Genomic DNA, 19544 nt, shown 5'->3' with positions numbered 1-19544 from the left:
GGATGGATGGATGGATGGATGGATGGATGGATGGATGGATGGATGGATGGATGGATGGATGGATGGATGGATGGATGGATGGATGGATGGATGGATGGATGGATGGATGGATGGATGGATGGATGGATGGATGGATGGATGGATGGATGGATGGATGGATGGATGGATGGATGGATGGATGGATGGATGGATGGATGGATGGATGGATGGATGGATGGATGGATGGATGGATGGATGGATGGATGGATGGATGGATGGATGGATGGATGGATGGATGGATGGATGGATGGATGGATGGATGGATGGATGGATGGATGGATGGATGGATGGATGGATGGATGGATGGATGGATGGATGGATGGATGGATGGATGGATGGATGGATGGATGGATGGATGGATGGATGGATGGATGGATGGATGGATGGATGGATGGATGGATGGATGGATGGATGGATGGATGGATGGATGGATGGATGGATGGATGGATGGATGGATGGATGGATGGATGGATGGATGGATGGATGGATGGATGGATGGATGGATGGATGGATGGATGGATGGATGGATGGATGGATGGATGGATGGATGGATGGATGGATGGATGGATGGATGGATGGATGGATGGATGGATGGATGGATGGATGGATGGATGGATGGATGGATGGATGGATGGATGGATGGATGGATGGATGGATGGATGGATGGATGGATGGATGGATGGATGGATGGATGGATGGATGGATGGATGGATGGATGGATGGATGGATGGATGGATGGATGGATGGATGGATGGATGGATGGATGGATGGATGGATGGATGGATGGATGGATGGATGGATGGATGGATGGATGGATGGATGGATGGATGGATGGATGGATGGCTAATTTCTCACCTTTCACAATGTTGCAAACTGATAAGCAGGTATCCACTTTGATTTTATTATTTAAAAAAAAATTTTTTTTTTTTTTATGTGGCTTTCACCCACAAAAGGTTTTTGTACAATGAATGTGCAATACAAAAGGTGAGTACAATGATTAAGTTGCAATGATGTTTAAATTAAGATGTGGTTGATTAATTAGTTGATGCTGCTTAGATGAACATGGCCATTCAGTTTACATAAGAGATCTGTAGTGACCAGTGAAGTTATGAAAAAACCTAACAATCAGAAGAAATGAAGAGAAAGATGCTATTCACAAAAAAGAAGCAGGGCTAACAGAAGAATTAGAGAAGCACTATGACAATGATATGATAATTTAACCAGGCATTAAATATCAGGGAAAGTAAGGTGTAGCTATAGCATTCAGCACTAAACACACAACAATCATCTTCTTGAATGGGAGTCAGTTTTGAGTACAGTGATGTGGAAAAATTTCAAAATGTAAATTAGGCTCTGAAACTTATTTCTGCTTAAAAAGAGAGCTATGGAAGACCTAAGCAGCACAGTAGAAAATCAATTCCAGACATACAGAAAGATTCTGGAAAAATGACAGGGCTAATAATAATGACAAGTATTAGATTCCTTTCAGATTTTTGCTTTGGACATAGATTAATAATTTCTAAGAGTTTGTTCTAACATAAAAACATGCATAAATTTGCAGAGAGAGAAGAGATAAATCAAGAAAAGTCTAATAATGTTATTGCTGCCAGTAAGATCTTATATGCTTAATTGTATATGCTAAATGCAGGATTGAATAGTTGTACAAGGAACTGAAGTTTTCATCAGGAAAAAAAAAATCGTATCACATGGCACTAAGCAGGATAAAAATGAGTATCCCACTGAAAATAAAAATGTACACTAAAGTTCTGAAAAGAATCAAAGTTGAAGAGCTTTCGGATATAAACTATACAAGCAAATACAAATATTATTAAGGAAAAACGGAAAAAGTTTATAATGTTTAGAGATCAAACTTTTCGACTCAGTGCAGAATCTGAAGTAAATATAGACTGATTCACCATGTGGTGAAGTAAAAGCAGTTTTCTATCAAAAGAAAAACATACAGAAAGTTTCTTGCAAAAGTCATCATGCACTTGTAGAGAATACACAGGTAAATACAGAAAAACCGAGATATCAGTAAAAGCAGGTAAAGGTTATGGGAAAGAGGTGGTAAAATGATATGGCACCTACTGAAAAAAACTTTCAAATACAGGACAAGTACCACAAAAGGAATCAACATTCACAAAAGTGATATGAAAACAAAGAAATAAGTGATCAGGATAAATATGAAAAATTGAGAAGAAAAAGCAACCAGAAATCTGAAATGTGACAAGTATATATATACTCCAGTCACAATCCAGAAGACTGGATTGCAACTGGGGGTATACATCTTGCTGCACCAATATTAAAAAAAAGAAAAAAGGAAATAAAACTAAATCTGAGAATTATAGAGGAAGGATATATTAGCAAGAATATGCATGGAAAGGCTAAGAAAATTGGTGAAGAAACTTGGTAAAGAAGCTGGATCAAAGAGTGGTTGCCCAAGAAGATTTTTACCTTGTGATAAACAATCAAGGACCTAAAATATAATAATAAGAAGCGCTATTTGAGCTTCAATGAACTCAAAACATATAATAAGATAACAACAGAAAAGCTGTCCATTACACTAAATACATAAAATGCAAATCTGAAGCAAAGATGGTCTGATGTTAAATCAAATGTAAGGTACAGTAATACAGTACTCCAGTTATTTATAATTTAAATGGATCACACTATTCAGGATGCTAGTATTAAATCTGATATTCAAAGAGGAGAAGTAAAGCTAAGCTCTTTAATCTTTGCTGATGGCTGTTCTCTTATATTAATGAGCTACAAGTCTTCAAGAATAAATACTTAACCAAATTAAATAATTCCTGTAGCAAATGAAAAATAAAAATATTCAATAAAAAGACTAAAACCATGAAATTAGGCAGGAACAAGAAAATACCAGATGCATTCTCAGTGGAGAACCTATGAAACAAGTAAAATACTTCGGCTATTTAGACATAATTTTTTGTGTCTGAAGAGCTGAAAATTAAACATGGAAAGAGATTACTGAACAAGTAACAGTGATGTAGTGTGAAGCCAGATGAATAAATTTATACGGTAAAAGAAAATAAGTATAAAATACGGTAAAAGAAAATGAAGTTTAAATTAAGATGTGGTTGATTGATTAGTTGATGCTGCTTAGATGAACATGGCCATTCAGTTTACATAAGAGATCTGTAGTGACCAAACTAGCTGTATAAATGATAGTGTTCAAACCAATTTTAGCATATGATCTACAGCTGAGTTAGAAATAAAGCAGTTTATCAAAGACTATAGACATTGGAAATCAAGAGTACTGTATGAGGGGGGGGGGGTCTGGAAAGTTCTAATAAACACCTAGACAAAAACGGTATTAAAGCAACTAATATAACTACAAGAAAGAACATACTAGTAGCAGAGTTATGAAGTAAACTCATGTTCTTATATCCTCATATGTTTTTTCTTGTGGTTATATCAGTTGCTTTAATATCATTTTTGTCTAGATGTTTATCAGAACTTTCCAGATCCCCTCCCACACCCGGCATATAAAATCAAAATATAAGAGTTGACCAATTCTGAGATCTTGAGAAGAAAAAAACAACCTGCCGATTTGAAACTAGTCACTAATTGCATTAATTAGATATCCAATAAGGGTATATCCTAAAAATGATGGAGATGCATTTTTTTAAAAAAGAAATTTAATCACAAAGAATTAACAATCCACTAATAGTAAAAATAATTTGGCTACATATTCTGAAAGTAGAAAAGTAATGCCCATTTAAGTGTAATATTCTCCTTTGTGATTTTTACCTGACCAAAACAGTGGAACAAATGTAACATGTACTGTTATTTTTTTGAAGATTTGTGAGGTACTCCATTAATAAGCCTAACAGTTTGTTCACAAGTCTGTTTTATTCATTACAAATGCTAATTTTCCTCTGCACTTTCCACATTAATTACAGATATGATCTTTAATTTCTCAGTGGTATACAGGGTGATTCAAAATTCCACGTACGAGCTTTGGGGGGAAGTAGAGAACATCAAAATCAACCAAATTCACATAGGAAAGCATGACTGGAAGCGTCACCTGAAAGTGATAGGTAGCGCTGTTTGCCAGCGCTCAGGTGAGCAATTGGGGCTTCCTCATTCAAGCTTTCAACGTCGCGCAAAGAACATGCGTCATTTTACGAATGCTGAGATGACAGACATGTACTCCGTTTACGGGTTAGCTGACGGTAATGGACGAGCCACTGTATGAATGTATCGCGCAAGGTACCCAAACAGACGTGTACCGCATCACCAAATGTTTGCGCATTTGCATCAGAATTTGTGTGACTATGGATCATTCAGGGATCGCAGGCATGATAGTGGGCGGCCATGATCGACGTGAAATCCTGCCATGGAAGAGGAGGTTGCATACGATGGACAATAACCCAGAGACAAGCACACGCGCCATTGCCTCTGCTATAGGAGTATCTCAATCCAGTGTATTGCACGTTTTGCACTCTGAGTCCTTACATCCATTTCATCTGCAACGGATCCAGTTACTGATGGCCAAAGATTATCCTAGACGAGTGGAATTTGTGCAGTGGTTTCTACAGAAAAGTTCCATAGACCCGGATTTTCCAACTTCTGTTTTGTTCACGGATTAAGCCTCATTTATCTGTGAAGGGGTCTTCAATCACCACAATGCTCACGTGTGGGCCCATGAGAACCCACATGCTGTGCGATCACATGCTGCACAACAACACTTCGCCATTAATGTATGGGCAGGTATCATTGCTGACTGTTTAGTCGGCCCATACCTGTTACTACCCTGACTGGACTCCCAGAAGTATCGGACCTTTCTGGAAGAAGTTCTGCCGGATTTACTGAACAATGTTCCAATGACTGTGCATCAGTATTTGGACAGGTCCTTTTGGGCTTGATGGATTGGGAGCGGCGGACCTGTTGCATGGTCCCCACGCTCACCTGATTTATCGAGCACTGATTTCTTTCTGTGGGGGACCCTTAAAGCCATGGTGTATGAAACGCCTGTTGCCTCTGACATGGACCTCGTGGCAAGAATCGGCATCACTGCTGCTTCTAATATCCAGGAAACTAAAGGTATTTTCGAAAATGTACGGCAATCGGTGTCAGGCATGCATCACTGCTAATGGTCGTAACTTTGAGCACCTGATGTGAAACCATATTATGTATTCAACTACTATTGAAATGTTTAGTTACACCTAATAAAGTTTTTTACACTATTTATTGATTTGTATCCCTGTCAGTACCTTCTGGTGGCATTTCCGGTCATGCTTTCCTATGTGAATATGGTTGATTTTGATGTTCTCTACCTCCCCTCAAAGTTTGTACGTGGAATTTTGAACCATCCTGTATAATTGAGAATGTGATATGTTGGAATTCAAGATTACTTTACAATTATCAGATTAACTTTTTGTATTAGTCATCAAAAGTAGATCATGACTGAAACAAACTATTTGATTTTTAAGACCATGGATTTAAGCATGCAATAGATTGGGATAACAGTTCCATGCCATATATTGAAGAGGATTATAGATGTAGAACCTTCAAAGAAGCTGCAGTATTCCTAATTACAGGAAATAACCTCAACAGAAACCAGGGAATAATATTAAAAGACATGTGGAAAAATCTGTTAAAATCATTAAGTTTAGCAGAACTAAATTAAGTGGAAAATTATAAAATGCGACTTAATAACAATAACTAAGTCTTCGTGCTTGATGCGCGTGATGTCACGCGTTCTCTCTAATTTTGTTTAACTGTTTTAAACCATTACTACATTCTCTTGTTTTTTGCATTTAATACCAGCATAACCTTTCTTGTCTTGACAAAGCTAGATAGTTACAGCTAGCGAAATTAGTAGACGATTATGTATAAATGTTTTATTAAATCCATGGTCTAAAAAAAAAATAGTTTGTTTCAATCGTAATGAAAAGGACCAAATAATAACTTTCAGTATGAAGAATCTAGATCAGTGGTTCTTAACCTGGGGTGTGAGAGAAGTTTCTAAATTTTCGATGGAAACTACCGCCTGATCAGCTGTGAGAAACTAGCGAACGCTACATCAACTTTTGTAACCCCCACTCCTACCCTCTCTACCTTTGCCTCAGCGCATCGCACTTACCAGCACATGCAGTACAATAAGAAACTGGTTAATACGCGCACATGTTTGCATACTCTGAGTTCACGAACGTTAACGAGGTGGTTTGACGCAGAAACGAATACTAATTTTCTTTAATTTACCAACAATAATCAGTGACTAAAGCCCATACCAGATACGATCGATTGATTACATAAAGTTGAAAGTTTATGATTACATAAAGGTTTTCTGCAAATTTTGAAAAATTATAATTATTATTTTATTGATTGTAGTAACCCTCGTTATGTCGAAAAAATGCCAATGGAAAGACGATTATGTTGCTTATGGATTCACTTGTACAACAGAAAAGATGGTATGCAATGACCACAATGCATTTTATGTTGCAAAATATTTTCAAACTCCAATCTTAAACCGTCAAAGTTGTTAGAGCATTTCAACAATCAGCATGGTGGTGAATCTGCAGGACATACTCTTAACATCTTGAAGTCTAAGAAGGCACGATTTGATACCGGCAGTACTATCACAAAATTTGATGTTGTAGCAGTTCAAAAGCCCTTGTTAGAAGCTTCTTTCTCAAGTGGCATATCTGTGTGCTAAGAAAAGAAAAGGTCATACAATAGCGAATTGGTAAAACCATGTGCACTTGAAATTGCAAAAATTGTATTGGGTTCTGAAGCACAAAGGAAAATTCAGCAGATTCCGTCATTGAACGATATGATTCGATTGTGCATTAAAGATCTCAGTGTTGTTGATATTTTACTGCAAGTAGTAGAAGATATCAAAGCCAGTCCTCTAAAAGTGAGCATTCAACTGTCACACGAGTCAACTGATGTTGATAATTGCAGTCAGTTGTTGGTAATTGTGTGATACATCAAGGAAAAAGAAATGTTGGAAGAATTTTTATTTTGTGAGCCACTGGAATTGACGACAAAAGGAATTGATGTTTTCAATCATATTAAAAACTTTTTTTTTGAAATATCAAATACCCATGAATGCGATAGGCTCAATTTGCACTGATGGTGCCCCTGCAATGGTGGGCAAAAATTCTGGATTTTTTTCATACATCAAGACAGAAATACCGCAAGTTACAATAACGCATTGCATGTTGCACTATCATGCACTTGCATTGAAAGCTCTGCCAGAGAATTTAAAACAACACTTAATTACTGCAGTAAATGTAGTAAAGTATATCTGAGGACGAGGGCTTAATCATCGTATCTTTCGTGCTTTGTGCAAAGAAATCGGTGTTGTTCATACTGTGCTTCTTTATCACACTGAAGTACGGTGGCTCTCCAAGGGCTGCATGCTAAGCAGGGTTTTTGAATTGCACGAGGAAATTATACAGTTTCTTACTAATCAGAATTGTGATTTAGTTAAAAAGCTTTTGAAAAAAAGAGAAGCAATACTTCGACTAGCCTACTTAGCAGATATATTTAGCCACCTGAATGATTTAAACACATCAATGCAAGGATTTAGTAAGAACATAACAGCTAGTGAAAAATTATCTTCATTTATTGAAAAACTAAAAATTTGGAAATTGAGTTGAAAATGGGAATTTTACAAACTTTCCTTTGCTTGATTCAATCATTCTGGAAAATGAGAAAATAATAATTATACCTAAAATTGCAATACACCTCCAACAACTGAGTGAATCATTTCATGGATACTTTACCACAGGAAATATTAGCAAAGTTCAGAGATGGATACTGGATCCATTTCTATTTGACCCAGATTCAATGGACGACAGCTATTTAATAAAAGAATCTTATTGAAATACAAGCCAATGCACATATTCAAATGGAATTTGAAAAACTGGACTTAGAACAATTCTGGTGTACACAGTTAGAACCTTATCCACAGATGGCAAAAGCAGGCGTTGCAGACACATTTTTACCATTTGCCACCACCCACCTGCATGAAATGGGATTTTCATCACTTTTGCACAAAAAAACAAAAGCCAGAAATTGCTTAAATGCAAGTGATGACTTACATGTGGCTCTTTCAAAAAAGGAGCCTCGCTTCAAAAGTATTATTATCAATAAACAGCAACAAAATAAAAAAATTGAGCTATTGTTTTGTATGTATATGTAAATGTATGTGTTTATTTTTCAATAAATAAATTATCTTGCAATAGATGTAATTTCCTAAATAAAGAAATAGAAACACATTTTTCAAGGGGGTGCGAGAACTTATTTTTAGATTCAAGGGGGTGCTGATCACTAAAAAGGTTAAGACCCACTGGTCTAGATGGACATATGCAAAAAGGCGAAATTGCTCAACCATCTTACTTTCCTTAAAAGATGTCAACAGTATTCTATCATCCCCCAGTTCCTAATTGTCAAAGGACATATAAAATCAAAAAAAGCTAAACGTATTTATTATAAAACTTCTTTAGCCTTACTCAGAGAGAGGATCCAATATGTCAGATATGCATTAAACAGAATTAACCTTAAATGCTGGAACAATTTTGATGATATTTCTAATAGCATAGACAACTCAACTTGGAATATTATTGACTGCATGATACAACCAAGCCTTTCAGTCTAGCAAAGTATCTCAAATTAAAAAATTTGATGAACTCTATAGAAAAAAATACAACTCTAGACCAAGTCTCCCAGATGATAAAGTTATTTTTAACCTTTAACAAGAATCAGAAATTTAAAAAAAAAAGGTTTTAACTTTTCTATTACTCCTAACCAGATCCCAAAAATAGATAGACTTTATATGTAATATTGAGAAAGGTCTTTCTCCACTCTCAGAGACAATAGCAAATGAAATACGATTCAAAAGTACAATCATCCTCTCTACAGCAAAACCACCTAAACAGAATATCATACCCTCAGAAAAGAAAGCAATTTTGAACTTAAACTAAGGCAGTCAAAGATAACTCCACGGTGATTATGAATACCAAAGACTATATTACGAAGATCGATACTTTACTAGCTGACCAGTCTACATATCAAATATTAGAGAAAAATCCAACCATGAAATACCACGAGACCAATCTTCTGATTCGCAATATGAATGGATGGCCTCAAGACTTACAAAGAAAACTAAAATCTTTACATCCAATAACTCCACGCCTTTATGGTGCACCTAAAATACATAAAGATGAGGTTCCACTCTGCCCAATCGTAGATGGCAGGTACTCTCCCACATAACTACTAGCCAAACAGCTCGCTAACCTACTAAAAGGGAAGATAAGGAAATCAGATTCATACATAAGGAATTCTCAACACTTCGTTAAAAAACTTAAAAAACATTAATATATTCAACACAGATATTTTGGCAAGTCTGGATGTGGTCTCTTTGTTCACAAATGTAACAGTTGAAGAAGTCATTAAGATTATAAAAGAGCTCTTTCCATATGATATTGTCCAACTATTCTGCCACTGTCTCAAGTCCAACTACTTTAAAGTAAACAACTTAAAATGGATGGCAACAACTAGAAGGCTTAGCCATGGGCACTCCCCTGTCACCACCATGTGTGGACCTGTTCATGGAAAAATTAGAAAATGACATCCTAACAAAAATAAATCCCAAACCAGCAGTCTGGTGGAAATATGTTGACGATGTGTTTATTATCTGGAAAGACAAAGTAGATACCTTACATGAGTTCCTCCAAAAAATTAACTCTTTCCATCATAAAATTAAATTCAAGAATTGGAAAACAATCACCAATTACCCTTTCTAGATGTACTTGTTAAAAAACAAGATAACGGAAATATCAAACTTACAATATATCGCAAACCTACAGATACTGGACGTTATCTCCATTATAGATCCAATCATCACTTTGCACAGAAACCGAGCATTATACATATGCTAAAAAAACAGAGCCAAAAATATCATCACAGAGGAAAAGGATGCACTTGCTGAGCTCTCCCTTATATCAAAAACTCTATCACTAAATGGTTATCCTCAAAACATTATCAACAAAATTCTCTATAGAAACAACCTCTAATGAGACTTAGTACGTATTATCCATCGTCATACCTTATGCTGGCTCAATTTTCTACCAAATTAGTAAGAATAATGAAGCCTTTTAACATCAGAGTTGTTTTTAAACCTACCACAACTATTAGACAGTTATTAAGATCCCGTAAGGATAATATGCAGGCTTTTATAGCATACCATGTATGTGTGGACTTACCTATATAGGCCAAACTTCAAGAAGCCTAGAAATTCAAAAGAAGGAACATGTTGGAGATGTCAATCATAATAGAACAAACACCTCAGGGTTAGCTCATCATTTCTCAACTTCTAACCATGCAATAGATTGGGATAACAGTTCCATGCCATATATCGAAGAGGATTATAGATGTAGAACCTTCAAAGAAGCTGCAGTAGTCCTAAGAACAGGAAATAACCTCAATAGAAACCAGGGAATAATATTAAAAGACATGTGGAAATATCTGTTAAAATTATTAAGTTTAGCAGAACTAAATTACGTGGAAAATTATAAAACGCGACTTAATAACAATAACTAAGTCTTCGTGCTTGATGCACGTGATGTCATGCGTTCTCTTCAATTTTGTCTGTTTTAAACCGTTACTACATTCTCTCGTTTTTTTGCATTTAATACCAGCATAACCTTTTTAGTCTTGACAAAGCTAGATAGTTACAGCTAGCGAAACTAGTAGACGATCATGTATAAATGTTTTATTAAATCCATGGTCTTAAAAATCAAATAGTTTGTTTCAATCATAATGAAAAGGACCAAATAATAACTTTCAAAGGTAGATCATGTCATACAGAAAAATGTTGAGGCATTTTATCAAAACAGAAAGTTTTTTTTAATTAAGTCAATTTCCTGCACAAAAGCTTGTAAACCTAGAGCATATTAGTATAAAGCGCCTCCATAGCTCAGTCATTATAGACGAAACCCTTTGGTCGGAAAGACTTGGGTTAAATTCCCGTCATTGACGTGAGGAACCTTTATCTGGTCTCTTTCAATGAAAGGTGAGTGAGTTAGCCAGTCTAATATGGAGGTAAGGGGGGGTTTACCCGGAAACTTGGGTTTTTCACCCCCCCCCCCCCAGAACAGGCAAACTGGCACTGTGAACACACGTATCTACAGACATAGGACACACAGGGAGGCAAGGGCCAACTACCTTATCCTTGAAACAGTTGTGGTTACAAGAATAAGAAACCTCGACACCTTAAAAAAAGGAGGTAGAAGAGGAGGATTAAAAAAGAAAGAAAGTTAGGATAAAGGTTAGATAATCGAGAACCCTTACTTTCGAGATCAAACACGAAACTTTAAATCATTCCTGACCTCCTAGAAAACATGGTGGTCTTGATTGGTCAATCAAGCCAGTTTGTATTACATAAAGTCTAATAAAAGCAATATGCTCACTTTTAGAGATATGTCTTGCATGTAAACTTATTCTGAAATTTTCTGCAGTACAAGATAACCCATATCTAGGAATTCATGAATTTGCTTAATAATGTATCCCCTTCACTTATAAAACAGGTCAAAGCAGATTAATAACACTTAACTGAGTCACAAAAAAAAAAGGATTAAAACGTTTATTAGGAAAGAGAAAAATCGGAAATACTTTATTATGTATATGAAGTGGTATCAAAATGTTTCGAGACTAGGTTTGAAACACGCCAACAGATGGCAGCACAAGGCTGCATGCACAGTCACAGGAAGCACCTACCTTCATAAGCCAGTGTGCCAGAAGACGTTGTCCTGTGTCCATTGGGAGTGGGCAACTGATGTCATTCTGACCACCTGCGTTACCATATCTGCAATTTCATCATGGACAGCAAGTTAGAACAAAGAGCAGACGTGAAAAAATGTAAAATTCGAGGCTCATTACCGGTGACGAAACTTGGGTGTGCGGGTACAACCCCGAGATGAACCAACAGTTTTCACAATGGAAGAGCCCATTATCTCTATGACCGAAAAAGGCGAGGCAGGTAAGCAGCTCGACCAAGTGCATGCTCATTGTCTTTTTCAACATTTGCGGCATTGTGCATCGAGAATTTATCCTCAGGGGCCAGACTGTCAACAGTGAGTTCTACTACCAGGTTTTAAGGCATCTGAGGAAGAACATTCGGCAAAAGAGAGCAGATCTGTGGCACGCGAAAAACTGGATGCTCCATGACGACAATGCACTCTGTCACCGAGCTCTCCTCACATGTGAGTTTCTCACCAGAAACAACACGATCTCACTTCTGCACCCACCCTACTCGCCAGATTTGGCTCCTGCAGACTTTGTCCTCTTCCCGAAGATGAAGATCCAGCTCAAAGGTCACCTGCTATAAACAAATTCAACACTCTTTGACCTAGAGTTCCTTCTTTCACACGCTGTTTGAGAAAGTTGTCTTGCAACAATTCAATAAATTCCTCTTCTTTCTTATCATGAGATTTCTCTTCTACCCAATCCATGTTTGGAAATTAAATTAAAGTCACCTATAATGATCACTTGTTTTGTACCCATAAGGGTAAATGGGTGATACATTTCTTTGTCCCTTGCAACTGAGTAGCCAGCTTTATAGCAACACCCTACCATATATTTCATTCTGTTAGCCTCCACTTCACACCAGATAGACTCAAACTCAGCGCTACATGGGACATTGTTACCATCATTGATTTCTTGAGTTTTTCTACCCTAAACTGGATTTAAGTCATCTGATATCATTAGTAATACTCCTCTCCTATCTCTTCTGTCATTCCTAAAAATAGTATACCCATTACACTTGATCTCAGTTACCATACCTGATTCAGATAATCAAGTTTCACTAATGCCAACAATCTTATGCCACATCACATTCAATCAAATATTCCTTGTATATGAGTTCTTACCAACTTCTCTAAAATCTTCACCACCACTTCTGATATACTGAAAGATTCTGGTATAAAAGTTATTCCAATCCCATATTTTCCAATTTATGCAACAGCCTTTCATATGGTATTCTATCAAATGCTATATTAAAGTCCAACAGTATCATAGTGCATCCATTCCCTTTATCCAACTCAGTCATAATGTAATTATAAAATATAAGCAAATTGCTAAAACATAACCTCCCTTTAGTAAACTCATGCTGTTCCTTGTAAAGTATAGCCTTGTCTATCAACCCATTTCTGTATGAAATGTTACCAACTTGTCTAAAATCTTCACCACTACTCCAGAGATACTGAAAGATTCAAAGAGAAATGGTCAAATATTATTATTATTATATGGGCACCTCCATGGAGTCCGAAGGCTCATTGCAGGAGATCCAATGTATCATACTTCTCGAACCCATTAACAGACAAAGCACTCACAACTGACTCTGGCAACTCATTCCACTCATTCACAACTCTCCCAGCAAAAAATCTAGTCCTCATACCCCTATTAACCACACCTTTATTCAACTTCTAGGGATGAGCCTTGTTCTGGTCCCTCTAGCCAAGTGCTGAAACATTTCCCTTGCATCTATCCTATAAAACCCTTTAAGCAACTGAAATGTTTCTATCATATCCCCTCTTTTTCTCCTGTCTACTAACTTCTGCAATCCACACACTTTCAATCTATCCTCATAGGGAACATTCCACAGGCCACTCGCCTCTGAATCTTCTCCACCGCTTCATCATCCTCAAGAAACCCAAGGGAGAAAGAAAAAGTTCCTCTAGTCAGCAACTAGAATATGCTGGTATAAAAGTTATGCAGTAACGATATTCCATAATCTAGAAGATGTTAAATCTCAGATTAGTAGGATAGAATTCTCATTGTAACATGGTAAAAAAAATCGTATCCTTTCCTCAAGTATAATTACATAAACTGGTAGCTACCTTTCCACATTTTAATTCTCTGACTCCATTCTTCCTGGACATTTCCTACAATGTTGTATCAACTGTGGCCTAATTTCATTTTTGAAAGTAATTACTCTGAATGTACAGAAAATCTATCAATTTTTATATCATCTTTATCATTTCTGATTTCTTTAGGTGCAAAGAAAAACCTATATCAAGGCTTTTCAACTAGAGTTAAGTAGTCTCATATGGATATAGTAGGGTTTTTCTTCCTGTAAAACATAATACACTGGATTCATAGGCTTAGGTACTTCAGCTGTAACTCCAAATAGCCCATTTCTAAGTTTTTCTTAAGCACAATAATCACTTTCTGAATACTCATCTTCTAAATTGCTTTTAATATCTATCCATAACTTTTGTTTAGCTACTTTTACACATGACTTGCTTTTCTACACTTTACTATATTTTTCAAGATTATATGTTTACTTCCTGGGTAGGAATTTTTATATGATTTATTTTCTTGAACTGATTCTTTAATTCCTTATCTCTACTATTGAGTTCTTATTTTTCTATCTTTTCATACATCAACACATTGCACACACTATTTTTTTTCCCATTAGTGTTTTAAATATTCCATTTCAAACAATTTCTCCAGTAATATTTATATATCTGTCTATATATATATATATTTATACATTTGTTCACATGTGTTTCTTTTCAAAACTTTAGTATATACTTTTTCAACATTTAAATTAAATTTAAATCAATGTTTACATTGCATAATGATTGTTTTCAACTTTGTTAGATTAAAGAACAGTTAAGTTCTTTAAGCTAACAAATAGAAATATTATGGGACAACTAAAGCCATGAGGTAGAAGTGAGATTGGCCTTTTAATTACACATACTTCATTCTGATTTTTCCTTTTGCAGGAATTAAAAAATGCTGCCACTTTATATCTGTAGAAAGCAGATGAAGTTCTTTGTGTGAATGACTGGATATGCTTGGGGAAACTGAGACATACATATAACAAAAGTGCTGTCTTTTTTCGACTGACTACTTTCTAATTTCACACTACAAAAAGAAAACTAACCTTTCTGATAACTAACTCATGCAAAAAGCTGTCAATATTAAAAACTTGAATCTGCCATAAAACAACTAGTTTGAGAAATGAGAGAGAGAATTTTTTTTTAAAAAATTATTTTTAAAAATTTCTTGGATGAAATTTCTTGGATCTGGCATTGATATATGTACATTTAGAAATCATCACTAAAAATTTCTAATTCTGTATTGTATCACTTCAAAATGTAACTGAAAAATAATTACCCTCAAAAGCTTAAAAAATTTCTTTATTCTGTTTTTCAAAAAGAAAAAAATAAATAAACAATAAAAATTACCTGGAGCCTGTGCTGGTGTCTTCTTTAAAAGTTCAATATCAGAAGATGGTGGTGTTGTCGCCATTCCTCTAATGCGGCGACTAAATCTTGTTGGATATGATAAAGCAGAGCCATCATTTTTACTACTGGTTGATGGAATATTTTCAACTGATTCTGTTAAATTTGTTTCAATACTAATAAGAGATTCCCTCTTTGGCAAAGCATTGTAAGGTTTTGGAGCATATTCTGCAGGAATCTCTCCTGAAAAATTCAAAACACATAATCCTATATAAAAAAACAACAACAAAAAACAAAATTGTACATCATGCAAGGATATGAAAAATTGAAATCAAGAAAAGAATATGTTACTAGAGTTAAGTATCTTGCTATACAAACATCATTGATGCTATGAATCTTGGCCAAAGATTCTTAGCATCAATGCTATTCCAAGGGATGATTACTATAGCATATTTTCATGGCAACAGCTCCACTTTTTCTACCTGGAAAACTACCTTGAAAACATGGATGGTGAGAATTCATGTGGAATATGAATATTATTAGTCCATTAACATTTGATGAAACAAAACCTATACAGATAAAATCATAACACATTCCCTTTCTCTACAGAAAAGGGCAAATTGAATAACTGGTGATCTCTCTCTCTTTTTTTCACAGATTCATCCAGTTGCTTTCACACAGATGTTCAGTTTCTGCCTTAAGCATCTTCAATATACATTTGCATATGTACTGTTCCACTGAGCACACTATCATCCTCCAATTTCCTTCAAGTTTGCAAACACGAAAGCAACTGCAAGTCAACATTCATTTGCTATCTAGCTCTTAAGCCAATCAAGCTTCTTATCTCCACTTTCATTCAGTCAACTTCTGTTCTTTGGGATAATTTTCCTCACACCATTTTCCTATAGGTGGTAATCCTCTGGGAAAACAGTGTAAGCAAAAAACAGATAGAGTGGTCAAGTAATTCTTTCTTCTTTATCATTTCCTACAGCACAGATATGCTGCTGAAGGTTTTGCAGCTAGCCTTTGCATACATCTGTGTATGTTGGGATTGATACACACAAACAGGTACAATGCATCATACAGCTCTAATATTTTATTGTAATGTAATTAAACAAAGTAAGATAACAGGGTTTGTGTGTCAAATGATAGCGCAATTGTTCAAAGTTTAATCACATCTTATGCGATCTCAACATGTGCACTGTGGATTACCCTGCACTCGTCGAACCAATATTACTTCTTCTATTGCCATATATTCTGCAGTATATTCCTGTCAATATGGGCACATGCAGTGATGTATTGCTAGCTGTTCCAAGATTGTTGGTAGTAGTGGCACATACACAGTATATAACCTTTATGGACACCCCCCCCCTTCCACAATCTAAAAAAAAAAAGTCTACTGGAATGCAGTCAGGTCATCAGGGCAGATATCTCATAAAAATTTGGTCTATGTTAGTAGCTCAACCATTCCCAGCAATAATCTGGCTACAGAAGGAAGTGAAATTGTCCCTATTTTGTTGTAACTGTAGCAATAACCATCCAGTCAGTATATCAAGACAGCTATGTAGTTTTTTTTTTTTTTTGCAAAAAACATGCAACAGTATAAATGATTCAGCTCTGCACAGCAAACATTAATTTTTAGACTGTCTCGTTCCTGTCATAATGATCCAGTGTTGTATTTTAATCATTTCTTGGACACCAACAAACATCATCCTCCCCTTGTTTTTGTTGGCATGATTCAAAGCATGCAGAATTTGCACTTTTTTATTTTTATGCTGAGCCCATGCATGAGAGGTTGGTTAATCAACCTAAAGTATGTTTTACAGGGTGATGGGTTGGGAAAGGAGACACTTGTTTACATTTGATTTAAAGAGGAGGAAAAGAAACTTGTTCTGTGGTCTTTGGGTTTTACTGTGAAGGGAATGCAAAACCCTTAACTTTGCACTTGTAACTTTACACATTAGTGTCCCTGAAATTTGAAGGATCATTCTTATTACTAGCGGCTAAGAATGATAAATAGGTACAATGCATCATACAACTCTAATATTTTATTGTAATGTAATTAAACAAAGTAAGATAACAGGGTTTGTGTGTCAAATGATAGCGCAACTGTTCAAAGTTTAATCACATCTTATGTGATCTCAACATGTGCACTGTGGATTATTCTGCACTCATCGACCCGATACTTCTTCTATTGCCATATATTCTGCAGTATATTCCTGTCAATATATCACTGCATGTACCCATATTGACAAGAATATACTGCAGAATATAGTGGCACATGCACAGCATGTAACCTTTATGGACACCCCCCCCCCTTTCCACAATCTAAAAAAAAATCTACTGGAGTGCAGTCAGGTCATCAGGGCAGATATCTCATAAACGTTTGGTCTATGTTAGTAGCTCAACCATTCCCAGCAATGTGGAAGACTGTGGTGTTGCATCTGCAGATCTTAGTATAATAGAGCCTAATCTGGCTGCAGAAGGAAGTGAAATTGTCCCTATTTTGTTGTAACTGTAGCAATAACCATCCAGTCAGTATATCAAGACAGTTATGCAGTTTTTTGTTTTTTTTTGCAAAAACCTGCAACAGTATAAATGACTCAGCTCTGCACAGCAAACATTAACTTTTTAGACTGTCTCGTTCCTGTCATAATGATCCAGTGTTGTATTTCAATCATTTCTTGGACACCAACAAACATCATCATCCCCTTGTCTTTGTTGGCATGATTCAAAGCATGCAGAATTTGCAGTTTTTTTATTTTTATGCTGAGCCCATACGAGAGGTTGGTTAATCAACCTAAAGTACGTTTTACAGGGTAATGGGTTGGGAAAGGAGACACTTGTTTACATTTGATTTAAAGAGGAGGGAAAAAAACTTGTTATATGGTCTTCGAGTTGTACTGTGAAGAGGATGTTGGGTAGTATTGATTCCCCAGAGTTTAATGGGAACCGAATCATAGGCCTTTTTGAGATTCACAAAAGTGAAGTGTGTTTCCTGTTCTGGCAATTCCTTTTGCCATGATCCATCTAAAGATGGAAATACTATCAATACAGGACTTTACATCAGTAAAATCATCTCGTTTTTTCTGGCACATGGAAAGCAAAACCCTTAACTTTGCACTTGTAACTTTACACACTAGTGTCCCTGAAATTTGAAAGATCATTCTTATTACCAGCTGCTAAGAATGATAACAAGAATGTTAAATCAAGATTGGTCATTATCATTCTTAGCAGCTGGTCACCTCTATACTTTCATAATTCCGTGTGTACTCCTTTTGGGCCAACTATTCTTTCCCATTTCTTGATCTTGCCAAGGCATCTTCACCCTATCTTCATAATATATGAAGTCATAATATATAAGAGTGATTAATCACAGAGCACTCCAACATTATTCTATACATTTTTGCACAATGTTTTTCACCTGACTCTTAATAATTTGATCCTGTCTTCTAAAACTAAGCCAAGCTTTATAATGCTTCCTTCTTCTCAGTGATGATTTCGACAACTTCTCCTATAATCTACTCCAACTTACTATGATTCAAATTCCTTTCAAAACTAAGTGCTGCCTTAGATGCTTCATGATCAACATCTTTAATATCATTATAGACTTTGCTAGCACTGCAATCCCCATGTGCATTCAATCTCCGACTGTCACTACTTTTACACAATCCTATAATATTCTCATCTGAATGAAGGCTTACCACACACTGTGGTTCATCTAGCCCAATATCACCATCCTGCTTATTTCTCCTTTTAGATTTTCCAGGCAAATTTATCTGTGCATATTATTAGTATTTAATATATGTAATGGTCCATTTTATGTTCTGCACATGTTACTACTTACATGTTCTTTACAATGTGTTTTTGTTGTTTTGTAATTAGATGATCTTAGATGTAATCAGATGATAATAGATCTTAAATCTTTATGCTGGAAGTATGAATTCATCAACCAGTACTTGTGCATACAATGCAATCAATCTTTTACCTTTATTATTCTTTACAGCCTCATAAAAAATCTAACTGATAGATTCCCAATTTTTTGCCAACTTGTTATTTAAGTACCCAAAGACAAAAGGCTCTTGGTTATTATAAAATGTCTCCATTAATTCACTCAAATGTTCAAAATACTCATCTTTCACATGTATTGGAGCATCCTCTGTTTGAGAATACATCCCTATGATTACCATTTCCACACAACAAACATTAAGCACTGCTCTCTTAATAATACCTGTTTACTTCCTTCCAGCTTTCAATGCTGTTTTTCCATTTCTTCCT

The 19544-nt window shown here is 35.8% G+C and overlaps 1 protein-coding gene across 1 annotated transcript in view; it reads right to left on the bottom strand.

The window, feature by feature from the left end:
- The window catches only part of LOC150095219 (ATPase family AAA domain-containing protein 2-like), a 538448-nt gene that overhangs the window by 117289 nt on the left and 401615 nt on the right, over positions 1–19544 (bottom strand). Inside the window, exon 21 of the mRNA XM_090410622.1 lies at positions 15270–15509. Within this exon, the coding sequence (XP_090266748.1) occupies positions 15270–15509 (240 nt within the window). The remainder of the gene's footprint in view (positions 1–15269; positions 15510–19544) is intronic.

The sequence above is a fragment of the Typopeltis vanoorti genome, chromosome 20 (genome assembly GCF_054136105.1).
Source record: "Typopeltis vanoorti isolate ZY-2024b chromosome 20, IOZ_Tvanoo_1.0, whole genome shotgun sequence".
Lineage (NCBI taxonomy): Eukaryota > Metazoa > Arthropoda > Arachnida > Uropygi > Thelyphonidae > Typopeltis > Typopeltis vanoorti.
Note: the sequence above shows the minus strand (reverse complement) of the source record. Positions and strands in the feature narration are given on the sequence as shown.